Below are 20,000 nucleotides of genomic sequence, written 5' to 3' on the forward strand. Positions count from 1 at the left end.
ACCAACCTGTGCGATCTCTTGGCTGTCACCAACCTGTGCGATCTCTTGGCTGTCACCAACCTGTGCGATCTCTTGGCTGTCAGTGACAGGAGCGAGGTCGTGCTGGTAGTCAGCGTGGTAGGAGGGCAGGTCACAGTCGTCAAGGTCCTTGACCGACATCCTCTTCCTCTGCTTGCCGCGGTGCTGTTTCTTGGGCTTGCCGTGCTGCACGTGCTCGCTGTTATCGCCAGGGGCAAGGGAGACATCCTGCTTGATGTACTTGGGGTTGTGCGAGAGGGAGCTCTGGGCTGGAGACGGGTAGTACACCTCGTATCTCACCTAGACATGGGCAGATAAACTCTTTGTCAAAACGCTGTATACATTAATAAGTATTATGTAAGACAATTAATTAGTATGTTAGATCGTTTTCATTTTATCAAGTGTAAAAATCACAATAGTATCTCAACGAACAACAGGTTAATGAAAGAAGAGAACAACACAAGCTGAAAACCGAATCATGGAGAAAACGGAAGTTTGCTCTTCGCAAAATTCCTTATGCCATTCTGTTGATGTGCCGTATGAGTAGATGAGTGTAGACAATAAATTGGTCAACTGTGTGTGTGTGTGTGTGTGTGTGTGTGTGTGTGTGTGTGTGACTGCGTGCGTGCGTGCGTTTGTGTGTGTGTATGTGTGTGTGTGCTTGAGTGCTGATCAGTGGTATACAAAGTGTGGCATTTCACAGTAATGCAGAAAGCAAAAAAATGCCAAACAACGTCCACGGCCACACAACTCCAGCTTACGAACGTGTAATATATATCCCGCAACAGTGCATACAGCACAAGGGAGGTAATCAACATTTCCGCGCACAGGTAGCCTACTTTCATACCTCAGAATGTGTTTGACACATTCACTTCGGTCTGTCCTGATTTTAGCACTATGTGGCTTTGAACAAGTATTGCTCATGATCTTTTGGCCACAACTCGGTGGAAGTTTACAGGTATTTTGCTGACGACTGCTCTGCTGGCTTTTTATACTAATGGGCAGACAAATTGTCAAAAAACATGAGATGAGGAGAACACTGTGACTTTTGTATTCAATTCAATACCATCAAAATTCGTTCTCGTTCCTTTGAAATCCTGCTATCAAAATTTATTACGAGTTACTGAAATCGGGCTGAAATTGCTTGACTGATTGGTGTTTTCACACGTGAGCCTCGCATACTTTGCTTCTTGTTCGGCATTATTTAAATCGTAAACATCCAAAAAGTAAGAAAACTGAAGAAAAACAAAAAACATTTACTAGCAGAACAAACCCGTTTGCTTGAAATTAAATAGTCTGTCTGCGTAGTGTTAAGATATGAAAATCAGACCTACCTCCGATTCTCCAACTCCTTGGTCAATGAAATTGTTTCTTTCCAATGCGACACGGCGGCGGCCGAGTTCCGTGAAGACTTCCACCTTCCTGCCCGCGATCTTCTCAGAGTCCGTCTTCATGTTCTTGGCGGCGGTGCTCGCCTTCAGCTGCTCGAGTAGTAACTCCTCCCTCTTCTCTCGTTTGTACGCTCGTCGGGACTTTCCGTCAGCATTCGGAAAGTTAAAGCTGAAGTAGCGACCGTTGCGAGGCTGAATTCGCTTCACCTCACCCTTGTTGCTATGGAAACTGACGCAGCTGGAGGGCCGTTTGAGTTTGTGACGCTCCAGCAGTGACACGGTCAGGTCGGACTGGGCCACGTCGTTGCTTTGGATCTGTCGGATGAGTGTCGACGGCAGCAGCCAACGGGACTGCTTGTTGAGGGACAGGGCCACATCTACTGCAACGTTGTTCAGCTGCGCAGTCCCCTTGTCGTCTGCTGGCTCTAAATTGTCGTCTGCGTCGCCGCTGACTAGTTTCTTCAAAAGTTCTGGGCGAACTCTGGACACGATGCATGCCTGGTTCTGGTAGCGGCGGCTGTAGCGAGAGTTGAATGCACGAAGGGTGTTCCCCGAGTGAACACCGCGATGAGACGTTTTGTGAACCATCGTGTCTGTCGTCTGCTCACACTCTTCAGTGAAAGACTGAATGGTGCAGAACGTTGTGAACTACGACACTGGAACTGAAGGGACGGTGGCTGCTATCTTGCAGTTTGGGTCTCTTTCGTTGTCTGGCAAAGCCCCGATTCCACGGCGAGTTTTATGCGATCGCTATTCGTGTTGCTAGCGTAGTGTAACTGTGTTTACATCGATGTGGTGCAATCCATGGTGAGCTATTTATGGAAGGGGGAGTTATGCGTACGCCTCGTTCTGGGTAAAGGTCTAATAATAGGGACAACGTCAGCGATATATTTTGGCCTGGGGTAAATCTGCAACGCCAACGGGTTAGCCAGCTCGGAGAAGCCTCGACTTTGTGTGTCAGACGGTCTGTGTGTGTGTGCAGGGCCGGTGTCACGATTTCATCTTTCGCCTGTGTACATATTTCCCCCTCGACATATACTCAAGACTGAAATGTTGTTTCCTGGTAAAATTAAGAAGTGAAATTATTTATGGACGAAAAGGATGTCAGTTTCTTGCACGTGAAGAAAATTGGTGGTAAAATTTAATAGATTTCACACCCAAAATCGAATTCTTCGAAAACGTGTACTGAGTGGTTACGTCCCTTGAGTAAGAAGGAAAACATTTTAGGATGAATCAAATTTCTAAGTTAAATAAAACAAATTGGCTGCACAAATTTGGCCCCATGAATGTAAGCTACACAAGGTCGCTCCATGAATGTAAGGTACACAAGGTCGCTCAACAGTACTATCGAAGGGTGTTTTTTTGTTTAGTGTCACAGTAGAGTTTATACTAGATCAACGAGACCGAGAAGCGAAATATCAACACGGTGAAAGATGAAAACGTCACACCGGCCGGACGTTGCGCACCCCCCCCCCCCCCTGGCTTAAGCATGTACCTCCCCCCCCCCACCCCCTGGCTTAAGCATGTACCTCCCCCCCCCACCCCCTGGCTTAAGCATGTACCTCCCAAACGCATTTTTTTTATTGTTACCTTTTTCGTTCAAGGAGAGGCTTCCTTTCCCTCCAGAAACATCAAAAAACGTTCAACTGGACCCCCATCTGTAAGCCCCCCCCCTAGTACTTACCAAGTCCGGCCCTGGTGTGTGTGTGTGTGTGTGTGTGTGTGTGACAGTGCATTGTGTGCACGGTGTGTGTGTGTGTGTTTGTCAGTGTGTGACAGTGTATTGTGTGCACGGTGTGTGTGTGTTTGTCAGTGTGTGACAGTGTATTGTGTGCACGGTGTGTGTGTGTTTGTCAGTGTGTGACAGTGTATTGTGTGCACGGTGTGTGTGTGTTTGTCAGTGTGTGACAGTGTATTGTGTGCACGGTGTGTGTGTGTTTGTCAGTGTGTGACAGTGTATTGTGTGCACGGTGTGTGTGTGTGTTTGTCAGTGTGTGACAGTGTATTGTGTGCACGGTGTGTGTGTGTTTGTCAGTGTGTGACAGTGTATTGTGTGCACGGTGTGTGTGTGTTTGTCAGTGTGTGACAGTGTATTGTGTGCACGGTGTGTGTGTGTTTGTCAGTGTGTGACAGTGTATTGTGTGCACGGTGTGTGTGTGTTTGTCAGTGTGTGACAGTGTATTGTGTGCACGGTGTGTGTGTGTTTGTCAGTGTGTGACAGTGTATTGTGTGCACGGTGTGTGTGTGTTTGTCAGTGTGTGACAGTGTATTGTGTGCACGGTGTGTGTGTGTTTGTCAGTGTGTGACAGTGCATTGTGTGCACGGTGTGTGTGTGTTTGTGTGTGACAGTGTATTGTGTGCACGGTGTGTGTGTGTTTGTTAGTGTGTGACAGTGTACTGTGTGTGTGTTTGTGTGTGTGTCAGTCACAGTGTGTGTGTGTGTGTGTGCTTGCGTCAGTGGTCACGGTGTGTGTAAGTGTGGCTGATGGGGTCTATGTCGACCAAAAGAGTGGGATTCCCTGTAGGTGGAGTTCCTGGAGGGGGATTCCCTGTAGACAGGGAATCCCACAGGGTGGAGTTTTTCAATAAAACTTGCAAACCATACTCGAATTTCTAAGAAATATCAAAAAAGATTGAAAAACATCAAATTCTACCGATGTCGCCAAGCATCACGTGACTTTCAGCGATATCAGCGACACGCTACAGGAACTAAATCCTGTGGTATTCCCTGTATACAGGAAATCCCCCTCCAAGAACTCCACCTACAGGGAATCCCACTCTTTTGGTCGACATAGACCCCATCAGCGTAAGTGTGTGCGTGTTTGTGTGTGTGTGTGTGCCGGCGTGCGTGCAGTGGTGGGTGTGTGTGTGTGTCACTGTGTGTATGTGTGTGTTGTGTGTCACAGTGTGTTGTGTGTCACAGTGTTTTGTGTGTGTGTGCCGTCAGTGTGTGTGTGTGTGTGTCACAGTGTGTGTGGCGTCAGTGTGTGTGTGTGTGTCAGTGTGTGTGCTGTCAGTGTGTGTGTGTGTGTCACAGTGTGCGTGCCGTCAGTGTGTGTGTGTCACAGTGTGTGTGCCGTCAGTGTGTGTCACAGTGTGTGTGCCGTCAGTGTGTGTGTGTGTGTGTGCCGTCAGTGTGTGTGTGTCACAGTGTGTGTGGTGTCAGTGTGTGTGTGTGTCAGTGTGTGTGCGGTCAGTGTCAGTGTGTGTGTGTGTGTGCCGTCAGTGTGTGTGTGTGTGTGCCGTCAGTGTGTGTGTGTGTGTGTGTGCCGTCAGTGTGTGTGTGTGTGCCGTCAGTGTGTGTGTGTGTGTGTGTGCCGTCAGCACGGTGTGTGTGTGTGTGTGCCGTCAGTGTGTGTGTGTGTGTGTGTGTGCCATCAGTGTGTGTGTGTGTGTGTGCCGTCAGTGTGTGTGTGTGTGTGTGTGTGTGTGTGCCGTCAGTGTGTGTGTGTGTGTGTGTGTCGTCAGTGTGTGTGTGTGTGTGTGCCGTCAGTGTGTGTGTGTGTGTGTGTGTGTGTGTGTGTGTGTGTGCCGTCAGTGTGTGTGTGTGTGTGTGTCAGTGTGTGTGTGCCGTCAGTGTGTGTGTGTCTGTGTGTGTGTGTGCCGTCAGTGGGTGTGTGTGGGTGTGTGTCACAGTGTGTGTGTGTGGGTGTGTGACAGTGTGTGTGTGGGTGTGGGTGTGGAGAGCTAGACAGACAGAGATAAACAGAGGGGGAATTAAAGAGAAGATAAAGAGAGAACTCACAATTTAGCACACAAAGATACGAAATAATAATTTTGACCATTTTATTAAGCCATTTGTCGCGATTTCAACCACATGAACACAGTCAAAGAGAACACAATCGTCTCGTCCAAATACTTCAATTTATAACACTTCTTTGGCTGAGCCGATAATCTGTTTTATTCGCGGTTGTTCACAGAGTAGCCTTCTTCTTTTACTTGATGCGATGACTGCGACGAGGTTCCCGTGAGTTATGATTTTTGGATGATAGCAAATAATGAAACAGGACGGTGAACATAAGATTATGACTGCAGCTTTTGGCTGGGGACTCGCTCAAAAAGTCTGGTCTGTTACAACAATACTGCCTTTTAAATCGTGTCACGGTGTGTGTGTGTGTGTGTGTGTGTGTGTGTGTGTGTGTGTGTGTGTGTATGTGTGTTTGTGTTTGTGTGTCAGTGTGCGTGTGTGTGTGTCAAGTTTGTGTGTGTGTGTTTGTGTGTCACGTGTGTGTGTTTGTGTGTGTGTCTGTGTCTGTGGGTGTGTGTGAGTGTGTGTGTGTGTGTGCCACGGTGTGTGTGTGGGTGTGCCACGGTGTGTGGGTGTGTGTGTGGGTGTGTGTGTTTGTCTGTGCACACGTCTAGTCTGTCTTCATGTTGTCGTTTGTGTTGTCTTTTTGGTAAGTTTAACTTTTGCCAGACCATGTATGTCATGTTTGGGTTTTTTACCATTGAAGGCTAGATATTTTGGTATTGTGACACATGTTGTTTACACTCTCCATTCCTATGCCCTAAGTGGGTCCCATTTGATGAAATGTTAAACCTTGAAGCTTGAACCTCACCCCCCACCCCCATCCCTTCAAAAACTGCTTGTGAATAATGGAACGATAGCGGTACACTTACTGAGCTTCCAACTACAGCTTCACACTGACGAATGTATCGCATCAAAAACAAACTTATAACAGTTCTTTGAGCCGATAATCTGTTTTATTCGCGGTTGTTCACCGAGTAGTCAGCTTCTTTTTCTTGATGCGAGGACTGCACACCCCTCTCCCCCAGAATAAATATCCCCCCTACCGATACCCCAATCTTTAACAAAAATTCATACAATTAAGTTTTGATTATTTCGTGATGTAAGTTCTTGCGGAGGATCCGTAGAAGGCGATGCGTATTTGTTTTTTGAAGGGGGTATTATGCAAATACAACAACAAAACCATTCTTCATTGGTAACACGTATTTATATATTTTTTCCATTTGAAGAGTACACTTGCGTACAACAGAAATCCCCCCCCCCCCACACACACACACACAGATTCATCCAAAATATGATACACAATTATCAATGCGCGAAAAAGACAGATGAAAACGTGTAATATTGCACAGCCTGATATGCTAGTATCACGACAAATTAAAGAGACACGATGACCGCAAATAAATACATGTAGCTTTAAGTATAGTCATTCATAATGCACAACTCTGTAGAAATTGAACTAGTGTCATTTACTAGAGTTGCATCTGTTGTTCAAACGACGACGTCAACAGCAACATCAAAAACGTAGTTAGTTTCTTCACAAGCCTTGGTCCAACTATTGGGTAACATTAACAATGCAATAGAAGGATAACAAAAAATATGACAGATCTATGTATTAATAACCTCTGACTGCGTACTGTAAACATACACAAAATGCTATATAATGATGTAAACATATTGCACATAGCTAAAGACAGGGTTTTCAAATTAATTAATGAATTAATAACTAAAAAAGAACAAATTAATAGATAACAAAATGTATTAGTAAATTAGTGGACAACTACACGAAAAAACAACGAAACACATAGATAAATAGACCCACACACATTAATTAATAAATAGAATAATAAATAAATAAAGATACTTAACAAAATGTCGCTTATCCATGTATAAAAAAAGAGGCTATACATGTATGTAAATGAGATGCTTGAAACGTTAATACATTTAAATACGTACAAACAAAATACGTTTGACATAAGTAACCATGTCACAAGCACACAGCCAACTAACACAGCCAAGCAATTAACACAGTCAATATCAACAAAACACATAACACGCGCTAACAATTGTCACACACACACAAATACATGGAAGCATAACACAATGCATTGTAATACTTGAGTGTGATGAATCACATTAGATCTGACACAGCCGACGCTTAAAGCAACATTGTCATGACATTCAATATAAGTTAGTGGAGGCATTCATATCAGAATCTACACATGCAAAAATACATGTCTTCGCGAGTAAAAAAATCAGTTATCAGAAAGAAAAAATAAACCGAGCAAAAATCGAGTCACAAATTATCATTCCATGATTTTGTGTTCACCTTATGTCGGCCTGGCGCCATTTGAGCAGTTAAACAACTATGACGCTAGCTGTTAGTGCTGAAGCACGGGATTTTGATATATATAATATAGATTTTTTTTTTTTTAGTTAGCAGTGGCTTTTAATTGTGCCCTGAACTTGATAACTTGATTTGTTTTGATGAGCCGTCTCCTAAAGAATTTCGAACTGTTGAAGTCACGCAGATAGCTGGGAGACCCAATAACGCTTGACCAGTATGAAAAACCCCAGCCCTATTCAATTGAAAACTAACTAAACTCCTATGATTCACCCACAAGGTTCCAAATTTCATTTGGCTTTGGACCCAAGGGGCACAACCCGACATAATCTCTCTCAGTATAAGTATATTAGATAATCATACTCCAGAGTCAGCAAGTAAGTTGCGAAGTTTTCACGTGTGTGAATTCTCTGTAATTGATTTACGCAAGCGAAGCAAGGGTAAAACTTTCCAATACGAAGGTTCGTATGCACCCGACAAGTGTCCATTTTCAACCTCTCTATTTTTCACTTTCAAGACTTTTTAGCATGGGCCAATTTTAGAACTCGAACGTTTTTATGCCGCCATTGCCACAGGTAGTATTATTTGTTGTTTTATTTATCATCTCCCTTCCTCTCTGTGATCACCGCCCCCCCCCCCCCCTTCCATCCCCCGAAGTAGCCGCCAACATCACCTTTTACACTTATGACTGCCGGACACCAAAAGTTATCTGAGTTTAAAATGGTAGCTGATTTTCAACATGACTCAAACAAAACTACAGCTAGTGCTAGGGAGGATATTAAGGGTCTGAGAATAAACGGCATATTAAATTATCCAAAGCCCAATAATGCAAACTGCAATACTGCAATACATCAGATCTATGACTATAGTGATATCCATGTAGCACCGAGCTAAACGTTTGCCTACTACTGACACTTGTTATGGCTTGTTTCAATACAATACATGAACACACTTTGCAAAAACTACCTGATTCAAATACATCACCCACAAAAATCTGTTTTACACAAAAAGAATATCTCGTAGAACTGGAGGGAAGTACTGGTTTGATATCATTTTAAGTGAATAGTCTTCGAAATACAAAAAAGGTGCGTTATGATACGATGCATGCTGACAAAGAAAAATGTTCGGCATGCGTGAGATTTCATGAATATAATATTTCACTTGCCACTGAACTATTCTATTCACGTATAATTATGCATGGTCATTGCTATTTCATTTTCTGTTAATACGTGGCATTCGAACGCTATGTTCGTGTCTAATGATGCATGGTCGTAGCGATTTCATTTTCTGTTAATACGTGGCATTCAAACGCTATGTTCGTGTCTAATTATGCATGGTCGTTGCTATTTCATTTTCTGTTAATACGTGGCATTCAAACGCTATGTTCGTGTCTAATGATGCATGGTCGTAGCGATTTCATTTTGAACGTTAAAATATGTGTCTTGGGTGTTGTGGAAAACAAAATGGAGCCAAGCACACAACGAACTTCAATCAGATGCACAGTGTGATGCCGCTGAGCGCACGTCAGTGAAAAACCCTCTCCGCGCATGTCGGCTTGTCACGTGTTTCCGTCAAAAAAGGTTTTGACTGTGCGATGGTTGATTGGTTTTGGAATTGTTCACTGTTATTACAAGTATTAGTCAAATACATGTAATAATAATAATAATAATAATAATAAGAAGAACATTTATATAGCGCTAAATCAAAAACTTTCGTTAAAAAGGCTTGCTCTAAGCGCTTGACATCTAAACTAAAACGTCATTCACACTCTTTACAATGATGTACAAGAACTTCATGTCACACTCTTTCATTCAGTATAGCACCATTCACACATGTAATACCTGTACATCTTCATGCTGCGAAGCATGGTAAATATTATGTTCAGTTCGAGTCGACCTTGTTCCCTTGCGCTTCTCCTAGACTCCAGAATGTCAACCTGTAATTACCTTGACATTTCCTTCAAGCAGAACTCAAACTGACAAGTCGGACGCCCCAAAAGATAAATAATGCAGGTAATCTTGAACTTGTGTGTGTTCAATTCATAGCTCATAATTCAGTGGCATTCTTTACTTATTTTTGATACAAGTCCCTGTAAGCAAGTCAAAGAACATTTGTCGTGAAATTAATTGACGGATTGAGCTCCAAACGTATGCATAATTAATTAATTTGGTTGTTTGATCAACGAAAATGACGCCAAAAAGCTTACGTTTTCAACCAAGGGACATCATTTACTTGACAGAGTTACGTCCCCTGTCGGAATTTACGGATAATTCCGTCTTTGACGCATGTAAACGAAATGCAATGGTACACAAAGGTACAGTTCATTCCATGACTCCAAAGGGATCTAAAATGACTTGTTCTGCTTACAAGTGCAGGTTCTGCAAATTTGGAATTGGAGGCTTAAATGCCTCTGAATTCTGACCTATGAATTTAACACACTAAAGTTCAAGATTACCGCAGAACTGAAACTGACCAGTCGGACGCCCCAAACGATAAATAATGCACGTCAATCACCACCAGTCTCCGAAGAGATCAACTTGAATTAGTTTCTCTGGACTCATACAGAGTTTGTTCCCTTGATCCTGGCCTTGGTGACTGGCACATTTCTAAGCTGTCTCTCTTTTCAAGCAAACATCCGTCTCTTTTTCTCCTCTTTTCAGCCATTGATTCGGAAAACAAAATCACACACAACAGAACGAACGCTGCCACATCAGTTGAATCCATTGCCCAGACACTTGCTTGGTCAATATTGAATTCCTTCGACATTAGAAGAACTCTAAGCAGAGCACGCACACACGGCAGCAATGTCCATCGAAAAGACGTTCGTGGTCGTATCTTCAGTAAATTCACGGCGCAAGTGTCCTCCTTAAAGTCATGAGTAGATTCCGTACGTTTTTAACACTTCTTCGTGCCAACGTGAAACTTCTGCTTTGTGAAAAACCTCTCATTTTTCGCTGGCTGGACCCAAATCAGTTTATTTCCATGAAAAAAACGAGGGAAGAAAAGTTTTGTTGCAGTCATCCGTAATTTACCAAACAATATGTTTGATTCTATGAAGATCAGCTGCATTCCCAACTGTACCATGTTAATTCATGTAACTGTCTTGCGCACGGACCAGACCGATGAGATCATACTTTGGTTGGGAAAGCGTGCTCCTCGTATGGGGGTGGTGCGTAGGGTGGGGGCTGCTCGTCGGGTACCCCATAGCCACCCGGATACGGTTGGGGTGGCAGCTGTGGGTATAGTGGCGGCGCTCCGGCCCCGTACTGCAACGGGGTGTGTTCGTCTTCGTGTAGGCCGACCTCCGCCGCTGGAGGTGCTGTAGAGAAGAAAACAGATAGAAACAGGTGTGAGTATGTTCAGAGGGATGAACGTTATAATTATAAATGGATAAGTATGTGCTACATGTACCAATAATCATAAATGCTAAAAAACCAAATTGTAACAAAAGATGTGTCTGATGTCCCTCTTCTCTCTCTCTCTCTCTCTCTCTCTCTCTCTCTCTCTCTCTCTCTCTCTCTCTCTCTCTCCCTCTCTCTCTCTCTCTCTTTGTTGGGAAAGTCTTTCCCATAAGATCCATGTGCCCCAACCAAACGTCCAACTAGAGGGGAGATCACGAGGGTGCGGTTTGCTTCTTGGGGAGGGAGGTGTGGAGGTAGAACCAGACAAAATCACCCCCCCCTTTCCCCCCCCCTCCCCTCCCCACCCCCAGCAATGAGCGCTTCTGGGGTGATAACGCGAGACAACTTCTGTGATCTTGCCGCGAGGTGGCGCCAGTTACCAGCCGAAAGAAAGAAGGGGCATAACCTCACCAGAACCGACCATAGTCTGTTTACCGTATAAAATGCACGACTTACACACGAACTGTTACCAAACCGATATGCTATTTGGGACCAATGCAAGTTGTTTTTCCTTTCTCGTGTGATCTTGCCGCGAGGTGGCGCCAGTTACCAGCCGAAAGAAAGAGGGGGCATAACCTCACCAGAACCGCCCATTGCTCTCACCTGAAGGCACCGCCGGTGGCTGTGTAGCGCTGTTGGTGTCAGCCTTCCCCTTCCCCCCTCTGTGCGTGAGCTGCGCGGACTTGCATGGCTTGCAGCAGCAGTACAGCACGATGGCGGCAAGGACGACGATGAGGGCGACGACACCGGCGATGATACCGACGAAGAGACCGATGGATGAGGCCAAGATGACGTCCTCCCCGCTGAGGTTGCTACCTGCTTGAGGACAGAGGGATGACACGGTTTTTGTTAAAGGTATTGCTACCTCTTTTGCATTCATACTAATGTTCCCCCCCAGCTAATTGTGAGGTTGCTAACTGCTTAAAGACAATGGGAATGAAACTATTTTGTTAAAGGTATTGCTTCCCCCTTTGTATTCATACTGGGTGGGGGTTTTTCCCTGCACTTTTTGGTGTGTGTGTGTGTGTGTGTGTTTGTGTGCTGTGCGTGTGTGTGCGTGCGTGCGTGCGTGTTTGAGTGAAAGAGACTGACAGAGAGGGACAGAGACCTAGAGACGTGGAGAGACAGAGACAAACAGAGAAAGAAAGAGAGGGAGATAAAGAGTGTGTGACACACAAGTTAAGGGGAGGCACTGGTGTTAAAAGTGATTTTTTTGTTTCATAACTCTTGGGTCAAAACTTGCTTTGGAATAATAGTACTCAGTCCATCTCCTGAGAAAATGAAAACAAGTCGCGTAAGGCGAAAATACAATATTTAGTCAAGTAGCTGTCGAACTCACAGAATGAAACTGAACGCAATGCCATTTTACTCGTAGCATCGTCAGGCCACCGCTCATGGCAAAGGCAGTGAAATTGACAAGAAAAGCGGGGTAGTAGTTGCGCTAAGAAGGATAGCACGCTTTTCTGTACCTCTCTTTGTTTTAACTTTCTGAGCGTGTTTTTAATCCAAACATATCATATCTATATGTTTTTGGAATCAGGAACCGACAAGGAATAAGATGAAAGTGTTTTTAAATTGATTTGGACAATTTAATTTTGATAATAATTTTTATATATTTAATTTTCAGAGCTTGTTTTTAATCCAAATATAACATATTTATATGTTTTTGGAATCAGCAAATGATGGAGAATAAGATAAACGTAAATTTGGATCGTTTTATAAATTTTTATTTATTTTTACAATTTTCCGATTTTTAATGACCAAAGTCATCAATTAATTTGTAAGCCACCAAGCTGAAATGCAATACCGAACCCCGGGCTTCGTCGAAGATTACTTGACCAAAATTTGAACCAATTTGGTTGAAAAATGAGGGCGTGACAGTGCCGCCTCAACTTTCACGAAAAGCCGGATATGACGTCATCAAAGACATTTATCAAAAAAATGAAAAAAACGTTCGGGGATTTCATACCCAGGAACTCTCATGTCAAATTTCATAAAGATCGGTCCAGTAGTTTAGTCTGAATCGCTCTACACACACACACACACGCACGCACGCACACACGCACGCACATACACCACGACCCTCGTTTCGATTCCCCCTCGATGTTAAAATATTTAGTCAAAACTTGACTAAATATAAAAAGTGACCATCGGTTGCCTTAGTAGCAATCTAAGATGGCCGCCAAACTGCCACTTTTTAAAACCCAAAGGCTTTTACAAAACCGCATGGAATTTTGTTTTGATGCTTGTTATTTATACTTTAGCACAATACCCAACTTTTAGAGTCTTGTTTTGATATCACCAGTCATTCAAAAGTTATCAGTAATGAAAATGAGTGACGTTGAATTTTATGGAAAAAACGTCCCCCAAAATGGTATCACTTCTTACGAAAAATGCGTTTTGTTCAAAGATAAGATAAGATAAGACATTTCTTTACAACAAGGGTGATGGCATAAGCAAACAGATGGTTTATTTAAATCCAGTCCTGTGCAAAGGTGAACAAGAACAAACAAACAAACAATCAAACAAACAAACAGAAAGTATTATTATCAAATGCATAAAGAAAATAGCTTTGGACAAGCAAAAACATGATCAATATTGCAAAAACAAACAAACTGACAGACAGACATAGAGACACACAGACAGAGAGAAAATCTACATACTTTTCTGAACTGTGATTTCAAAGTTATAGCCGTTGTTTTTGTTTAGTTTCCGTTTCTCCAGTTTGATGGTGACGTATCTCTCTGGAGTACACATCTCCACTGGCCCGTAGTTGTCGCATGTGAACTTTTTCTGCGATCAAACATAATCATTAAAAGCACATCACTGCAAATAAATAGAAACAACACCTGAGAAAGATTTTCTTGAAGTCGAAGTGACTTCATCTTCTTTGTTTTCTGACAACAACTGGGCGGCAATTCTTAGTTTCACGTTAACTTTCGCTGGAATTGAACAAATCATCTTTGCATTTTCCCGACGAAAGTGACGTGTTCTAAAACAAATTAATAAATGAGAAACGAAATTGTGTGTGTGTTGAAAATTACAATTAAAAGAGGTATTTTTTATTATTCAATGTTAATCTTCACAAAAATGTTATCGGTCCCAATGTGCTTCATTTGTCCAGAGGCATCGGAACGGCCTGTTCCAGCAAGACAATGCCCGCCCCAATACTGAACGTGCTACCCAGGACTTCCTGCGTCACAACGACATCAACCTCCTGCCTAATCCTGCTGGATCTCCGGATCTAAACTCAATCGAACACTTATGGGACATCCTGCAAAGGAGGATTAATGCCCTTGCTCGGAGACCCCGCACAGCAGCAGAACTGCGTGTTGCCGTGGCCCAGGTGTGGGCTCAGGTCCCTCAGCAGCAAATCAATGACCTCGTCCTCTCCAAGTACCGGAGGTGCATCGCAGTCATCTTCTTCTTCTTCTTCTACGTTCGTGGGCTGAAACTCCCACGTACACTCGTGTTTTTTGAACGAGTGGAATTTTACGTGTATGACCGTTTTTTACCCCGCCATTTAAGCAGCCATACGCCGTTTTCGGAGGAGCTAGTCGCAGTCATCAACGCCCAGGGAGGAGCAACACGTTACTGACTTTCAAACAGTTTTCAAACAGTCTGCAGTGGACAATGGCACACCATGCTATCATCCGAATAAACGTTTCGGTATGCTTTTTGTGTCGGTTCATTCGTTTCCTTGTTATTGTTAACCCTGAAGAATGAATTCGACATTAACATTCATGGGTAACCCAACTACACAGCAGTATTTGCGTTTCTTTTGCCTCTGAGTATATTAAGAGTCTGTCATCAATTGATCTCGACAGGGTCTTGATTGCTTCTTCTTCTCTGATCCAAACACCCAGCTCAATGATCCTTTAGTGTGCCAAATCGATGTTGACATATTTGTGTAATATTGTCCTCATTTAGCGTTACTCATTAGTGCAATCCCTCTTCAGGGCGAGGGCTGGTCGTAAAAGAAAGCAACCACAATGGACTTATACCATTACCCTCGTAAATAAAATTGTCATTGTCATTGCCTTTGCCATTGACATTGTTATTGAGATTGCCATAGTCATTGTCATTGTCATTGAAATTGCCATTGTCATTGAAATTGTCATTTTCATTGAGATTGCCACTGTCATTGAGATTGCCATTGCCATTGCCATTGCCACTGTCATTGAGATTGCCATTGCCATTGCCATTGCCACTGTCATAGAGATTACCATTACCATTGTCATTGTCACTGCCCTTACCCATTGTGTTCCTGAAGCGGAAGACTGCTGATACACTGCCAGGGTCACCCCACAATCTTCAATGCTGACCTCTCTCAAGGACACACAAATTCCGGTGTCCAAGGGGGCCCGAAAGGTCAGCTCGCACTGCAAGGTCTCGTGCATGCTGACGTCACCAATGGCACGTGCTGTGTACACGTCATCATCCAGGGGGAAGTACTCTTTGGTGCAATGGCCGTAACTGTTGAAGAAGACTGTCGAGGAAAAAAGAAGAGAAGATGCATTGTGATTCTGAGTTCAAATTGTAAAGCGTAGAAAGCATGGAATGCTTATGTTGTTTGCGTTGTATAAATGTTCATTGTTATCAGTATTGTTGTTATCACAATTATTGTATTACCATAATCGCTCTTCGGGTTTGACGTGGTAACTGTCGATAAGAAGATGCCTGCCGTCTAGTCAATTCACCTTACTCACTACCAATTACCCTTCGCCCGACCGGGTTATTGACTACACACGGAAGACATCGTGGGACCGTGCGGACCCATGCTTCTCAAAGAAGAAAAAATATGCATACCCTTCCGTAGACCCATGCTTTCCAAAGAAGCAAAAATGTGCATCCCCTTCCGTAGACGCCGTGGTTAAATTTCCGCGAGAAGTAATCAAATTAAATTATTAATTTAATCATTACCGTGCGGGCTAAAGCTTCTCAAAAAAGGAAAAACGTGAATACCCTTCTGTAGACGTCGTGGGTCCGTGTGGACCCACATTGTTATGTATTAATTTCGCTCCACGCGACTTGCTTATTAACTCCAAAATCAAACAGATCGTAGAAAATGATGTTTAGAGCCAATACCTGAAGGTTTGAGACTTCTCTCCCTAGTTTTTATGTAAGTTCCTTCAGTTTGAGAAACATGGGTCCGCATGGCCCCACGATGTCTTCCGTGTGTAGTCTAAATTTGATCTTTGTTTTTTTTAATTACTTATTGCTGAAATTTAATGATCTTTTAGGACATAAGAGCTTTGGGGTGTCTCAAAAGCTCATTAAAAAATTCCAACTGGTTTAAGAGATATTTGCAAATAAACACCCTTCTGGGTCCACACGGACCCACGACAACCGGCGAAGGTTAAAGCTACACTTTATGGAGGAATAGGCCAATATTTTTCATCTGCGTATTGCATTTGTAAGCTGCCAAAGATCAGCGAAACGAGTAAACCTTTGACGTCTGTTTTCGGACAATTTGGAAAAACGCTAAAAAAAATAGAGATTCCACCATGTTTTATTTTTAACTCACATTGGGAATCCCCAGAGACTTTCTTTTTTTTAGTGTACGACTGTAATAAGAGGTCGAGGTTGACAGAGAGTGGACAGAGACAGAGCAGACAGGGGGTTATGAGTGTTACAGGCTTGGTTTGGTTTATTCAACCAAACATGAATTATGCTAAGAAGAATGCCGAGTATTGTCCGTTCACATCTGTCCATATTTTAAACCTAGCACTGTAACAAGACAAACAGTACGACAACAGACCGGAACATCCGCAAAAAATAAACTCATTGTCTCCTATCCCTCCAAGAATCAATCAGAAAAAGTGTACAATGTCAGAACCTTGTTAAAGCAACTCTCAAAATGATCATTTACATTATGATTAATAACTAGATTCATAAATTATTAACTATAAACAAAGAATTGAATAAACACATCAATAAATCAATAAATAAACACACATCATGTGATAGCCTATTAAAAAAAAATCAATAGACAAACCTCTTGATATATAACATTCTCACCTGTTTTAGCGAAGGCGCCCTGAAGATCCTCCATCAAGAACAAGACACAGGTGAGAATGGTCCAATCTAGTTTCCTCCTCCAGCTCCCTCCGTGGGACGCTGTCCGTTGTGACGTCACAACCATCGTGCATAAATGTTCTTGTATTGTGTCACTCCAGTTTGCATCTGGGCATAAGATTTCCCTGGTGGATTATGTCCCTTGGATTCCCTTTCTCATTGATTGACGTTTTTGGTTCTTCTTGGGTGTTTTTAATTTATTTGCTATTGTTTGAACGCTAGAGTTTTTGTTTGTTGCAATTTCCTAACAGTGAAAGAATAGTTGTAGGAGTGGTGTAAGAGTGTCTCTGCATTCACTTTGCCTTCGTGAGTGATGCAGGCAACGGATGTTCGTTCCTTGCACCAAGACACCCTGAAACAGGAACAAGGAAATTTAGGCAAGATTACCACACCATGATGTCTAGTCACCATCATATCATACACAGACACACAAACACACACACACACACACACACACACTCCGAGAGAACCAACGCAGAATTAAGTAAAAACTAGCAGCATACAGATATATTCTTATTTATCTGTCTCTTTCTTTCTTTCTTTCTTTTCTCTTGTTTTTTGAGTAATCTTTTTCTTCTAGTGTATTCATTTATATAGGACTTATTTCAACGCTTCCACGTTTTGTGATTACAAGCACGCACGCACATTTACACACCTGTAACGATGTCTGGTTATCTGCTCACACATTGCACTTGGCATTCAATAAAGCATTTTCAGCGCGGCCTCCATTGTGCATGCGTGCCGTGCTTGCGAGCATGGGTGGGTTCGTGCGTGTGTGTTTGTGTGTGTGTGTGTGTGTGTGCTAACTAACTAACTAGGGGATCCTTTACGTCCTCACAGGAAGTTTTTCTATTTGGGACATGAGTTGGTGATATGCTGTGTATACAAGTGAGTGAGAACAAGGGGAGGATGACGGAGTGGGTAAGAGTGATGATGATAAACGTGTGTGAGAACAAGGGGAGGATGACGGAGTGGGTAAGAGTGATGATGATAAAAGTGAGTGAGAACAAGGGGAGGATGACGGAGTGGGTAAGAGTGATGATGATAAAAGTGAGTGAGAACAAGGGGAGGATGACGGAGTGGGTAAGAGTGATGATGATAAAAGTGAGTGAGAACAAGGGGAGGATGACGGAGTGGGTAAGAGTGATGATGATAAAAGTGAGTGAGAACAAGGGGAGGATGACGGAGTGGGTAAGAGTGATGATGATAAAAGTGAGTGAGAACAAGGGGAGGATGACGGAGTGGGTAAGAGTGATGATGATAAACGTGTGTGAGAACAAGGGGAGGATGACGGAGTGGGTAAGAGTGATGATGATAAAAGTGTGTTAAAAAATATCGGTTCTTTTACTTCGCAATGTAATTTTGTATGTTTGGGCATAACGTGTGCGAACACGAATTACCAGCTTTAACTGATTCATACCGACAGGAACTGCGCTGGTGTCAGGTTACCTACACTGATCTACTCTATATCAGTCTCATTGTTTGGTCTGCTGTTTATGTCTCGTATTGTGTCCCTGGGTGTATAAAGTTTCAGCCTGAAATGTTTGTTTTCTTTAAAATGACGCAAATTGTTACATATCATATTGCAACCTGACAAGTACTGGCTGAATCGTTTGATTCTAGAATGTCGCAACTGGTTATTCCCTGGTGTTCTTTCTTTGTTTAGATTCGCACGATTAACAGAAGGCCATATAACAGAAGGCCATATTACGGATTTCGGTACGGTGGGACCCCACCAAAACTCTGAGAATATCATGTTTTAACAAGCAGGAAGTCTTCAACTGAAGTTACATTTGCAGAGGAATAGGAAATCTGAGAAGGCAGAGTCTTCATCGGCGGGGCGTGTGTGTGTGTGTGTGTGTGTGTGGGGTGGGGTGGGGGGCTGTGTGTGTGTGTGGGGGGGTGGGGGTGGGGGTGGGGGGCTGTGTGTGTGTGTGTGTGTGTGTGTTAATAGAGAGAAATGTTGCATATATCAAGAATGACTGGCTCATTACAGACTGTGAACTGATAAGACTGATTGACTGATTTTGGCAGGAACGAACGAGTTAATGTCATGGAGATATATGTGAAATAATAAATCCTGTGTTAACCCCAGACCAGATTCAGAGCTCAGTGAACACATTTGAAAAGCATACAACTTATCTATACCTCAAATATTTAGCACTAAAGCAATTTTTCTTTGAACTGACTAATAGATTCAAACAGACTCCTGAACACAGAACAGTATCTATCCATTCGTATAATCATTACTGAACAGAATCTATGTATATAGGTTACACACTCCGAGTTCTAAATATCGTGCATATTTTCCCTCGGGTCGATTTTCAGGTATTACCGAGCCTCTGGCGAGGTAATACCTGGAAATCTATATTTAGGACGAGGTGTGTAAGCTTTTTATCCCATTACTCCGACGTTTTCATTAACAAGAAGAGCAAACGCTCGATCGAGTCACTTTCGCAGTTCTGAATATTATATGAGGCATCAGATGGACAGGAAGAAATTGCTATTCACAACACAATACAGATGTAAATAATTTGATGTAAAGAATAATCCTATAAAGTTTGAATCAAATCCGATGAATAGTTTCAGAGATATGATATTTCAATTTTTTTCCTTCAAGACATACCTGTGACCTTGAAAAAGGTCAAAGGTCACCAAAGCAGACGTCAAAGTGTAGAGGTCACTGGGAGTCACGTTCACATAAAATTTGAGCCCGGTCACTTTTATAGTTTCCGAGAAAAGCCCAACGTTAAGTTGTGTGTTGCCGAACAGAAAAGGCTAGTTATCTCCCTTGTTTTTCTGATAACGTTCGTAAAAGGCTACAGATGTAAATACTTTGATGTAAAGAATAATCCTACAAAGTTTCAATCACATCCGATGAACTTTGTCAAAGATATAAAATGTCTAATTTTTCCTTTGACGCTGACCTGTGACCTTGAAAAAGGTCAAAGGTCAACGAAACCATCGTTAAAGTGTAGAGGTCATTGGAGGTCACGACTAAACAAAATATGAGCCCGATC

General features: G+C 42.8%; 2 protein-coding genes across 3 annotated transcripts in view; both read right to left on the reverse strand.

Annotated features, from left to right (window-relative positions):
- Positions 1–2,720, reverse strand: part of LOC138965425 (uncharacterized) — a 6,081-nt gene extending 3,361 nt beyond the window's left edge. Inside the window, exons 1-2 of the mRNA XM_070337583.1 lie at positions 1,353–2,720; positions 1–318 (exon numbers count right to left, since the gene is read on the reverse strand). The exon at positions 1–318 is cut by the window's left edge and continues 3,361 nt beyond it. Coding sequence (XP_070193684.1) covers positions 1–318; positions 1,353–1,997 — 963 coding nt within the window. The 5' untranslated portion in view covers positions 1,998–2,720. The remainder of the gene's footprint in view (positions 319–1,352) is intronic.
- Positions 2,721–5,181: 2,461 nt separating this feature from the next.
- LOC138965427 (uncharacterized) lies at positions 5,182–17,057 on the reverse strand. Of its 2 annotated transcripts, none has more exons than XM_070337585.1 (5): positions 16,924–17,057; positions 15,159–15,391; positions 13,566–13,695; positions 11,506–11,718; positions 5,182–10,820 (listed from the first exon to the last, which is right to left on the reverse strand). In XM_070337585.1, the coding sequence occupies exons 1-5, from the start codon at positions 17,045–17,047 to the stop codon at positions 10,630–10,632; spliced, it is 891 nt and encodes a 296-aa protein (XP_070193686.1). In that variant the 5' UTR covers positions 17,048–17,057; the 3' UTR covers positions 5,182–10,629. The 2 variants fall into 2 exon arrangements, with proteins under 2 accessions (XP_070193686.1, XP_070193685.1); XM_070337584.1 differs by having other exon boundaries at positions 11,506–11,721.
- Between the last annotated feature and the right edge of the window lie 2,943 nt (positions 17,058–20,000).

This window comes from Littorina saxatilis, linkage group LG4 (assembly GCF_037325665.1).
Source record: "Littorina saxatilis isolate snail1 linkage group LG4, US_GU_Lsax_2.0, whole genome shotgun sequence".
In the NCBI taxonomy this organism is placed as follows: Eukaryota; Metazoa; Mollusca; class Gastropoda; order Littorinimorpha; family Littorinidae; genus Littorina; species Littorina saxatilis.

What these genes read in the sequence shown, in the direction of transcription:
- LOC138965427 (XM_070337584.1), bottom strand. Translation starts at nt 17,047, where the DNA reads ATGGTTGTGACGTCACAACGGACAGCGTCCCACGGAGGGAGCTGGAGG. An exon ending in GGGCGCCTTCGCTAAAACAG is followed by an intron (nt 15,392 to 16,923) that starts GTGAGAATGTTA and finishes TTTCCTCGACAG; the next exon opens with TCTTCTTCAACAGTTACGGC. An exon ending in TGAAATCACAGTTCAGAAAA is followed by an intron (nt 11,722 to 13,565) that starts GTATGTAGATTT and finishes TCTGTCCTCAAG; the next exon opens with CAGGTAGCAACCTCAGCGGG.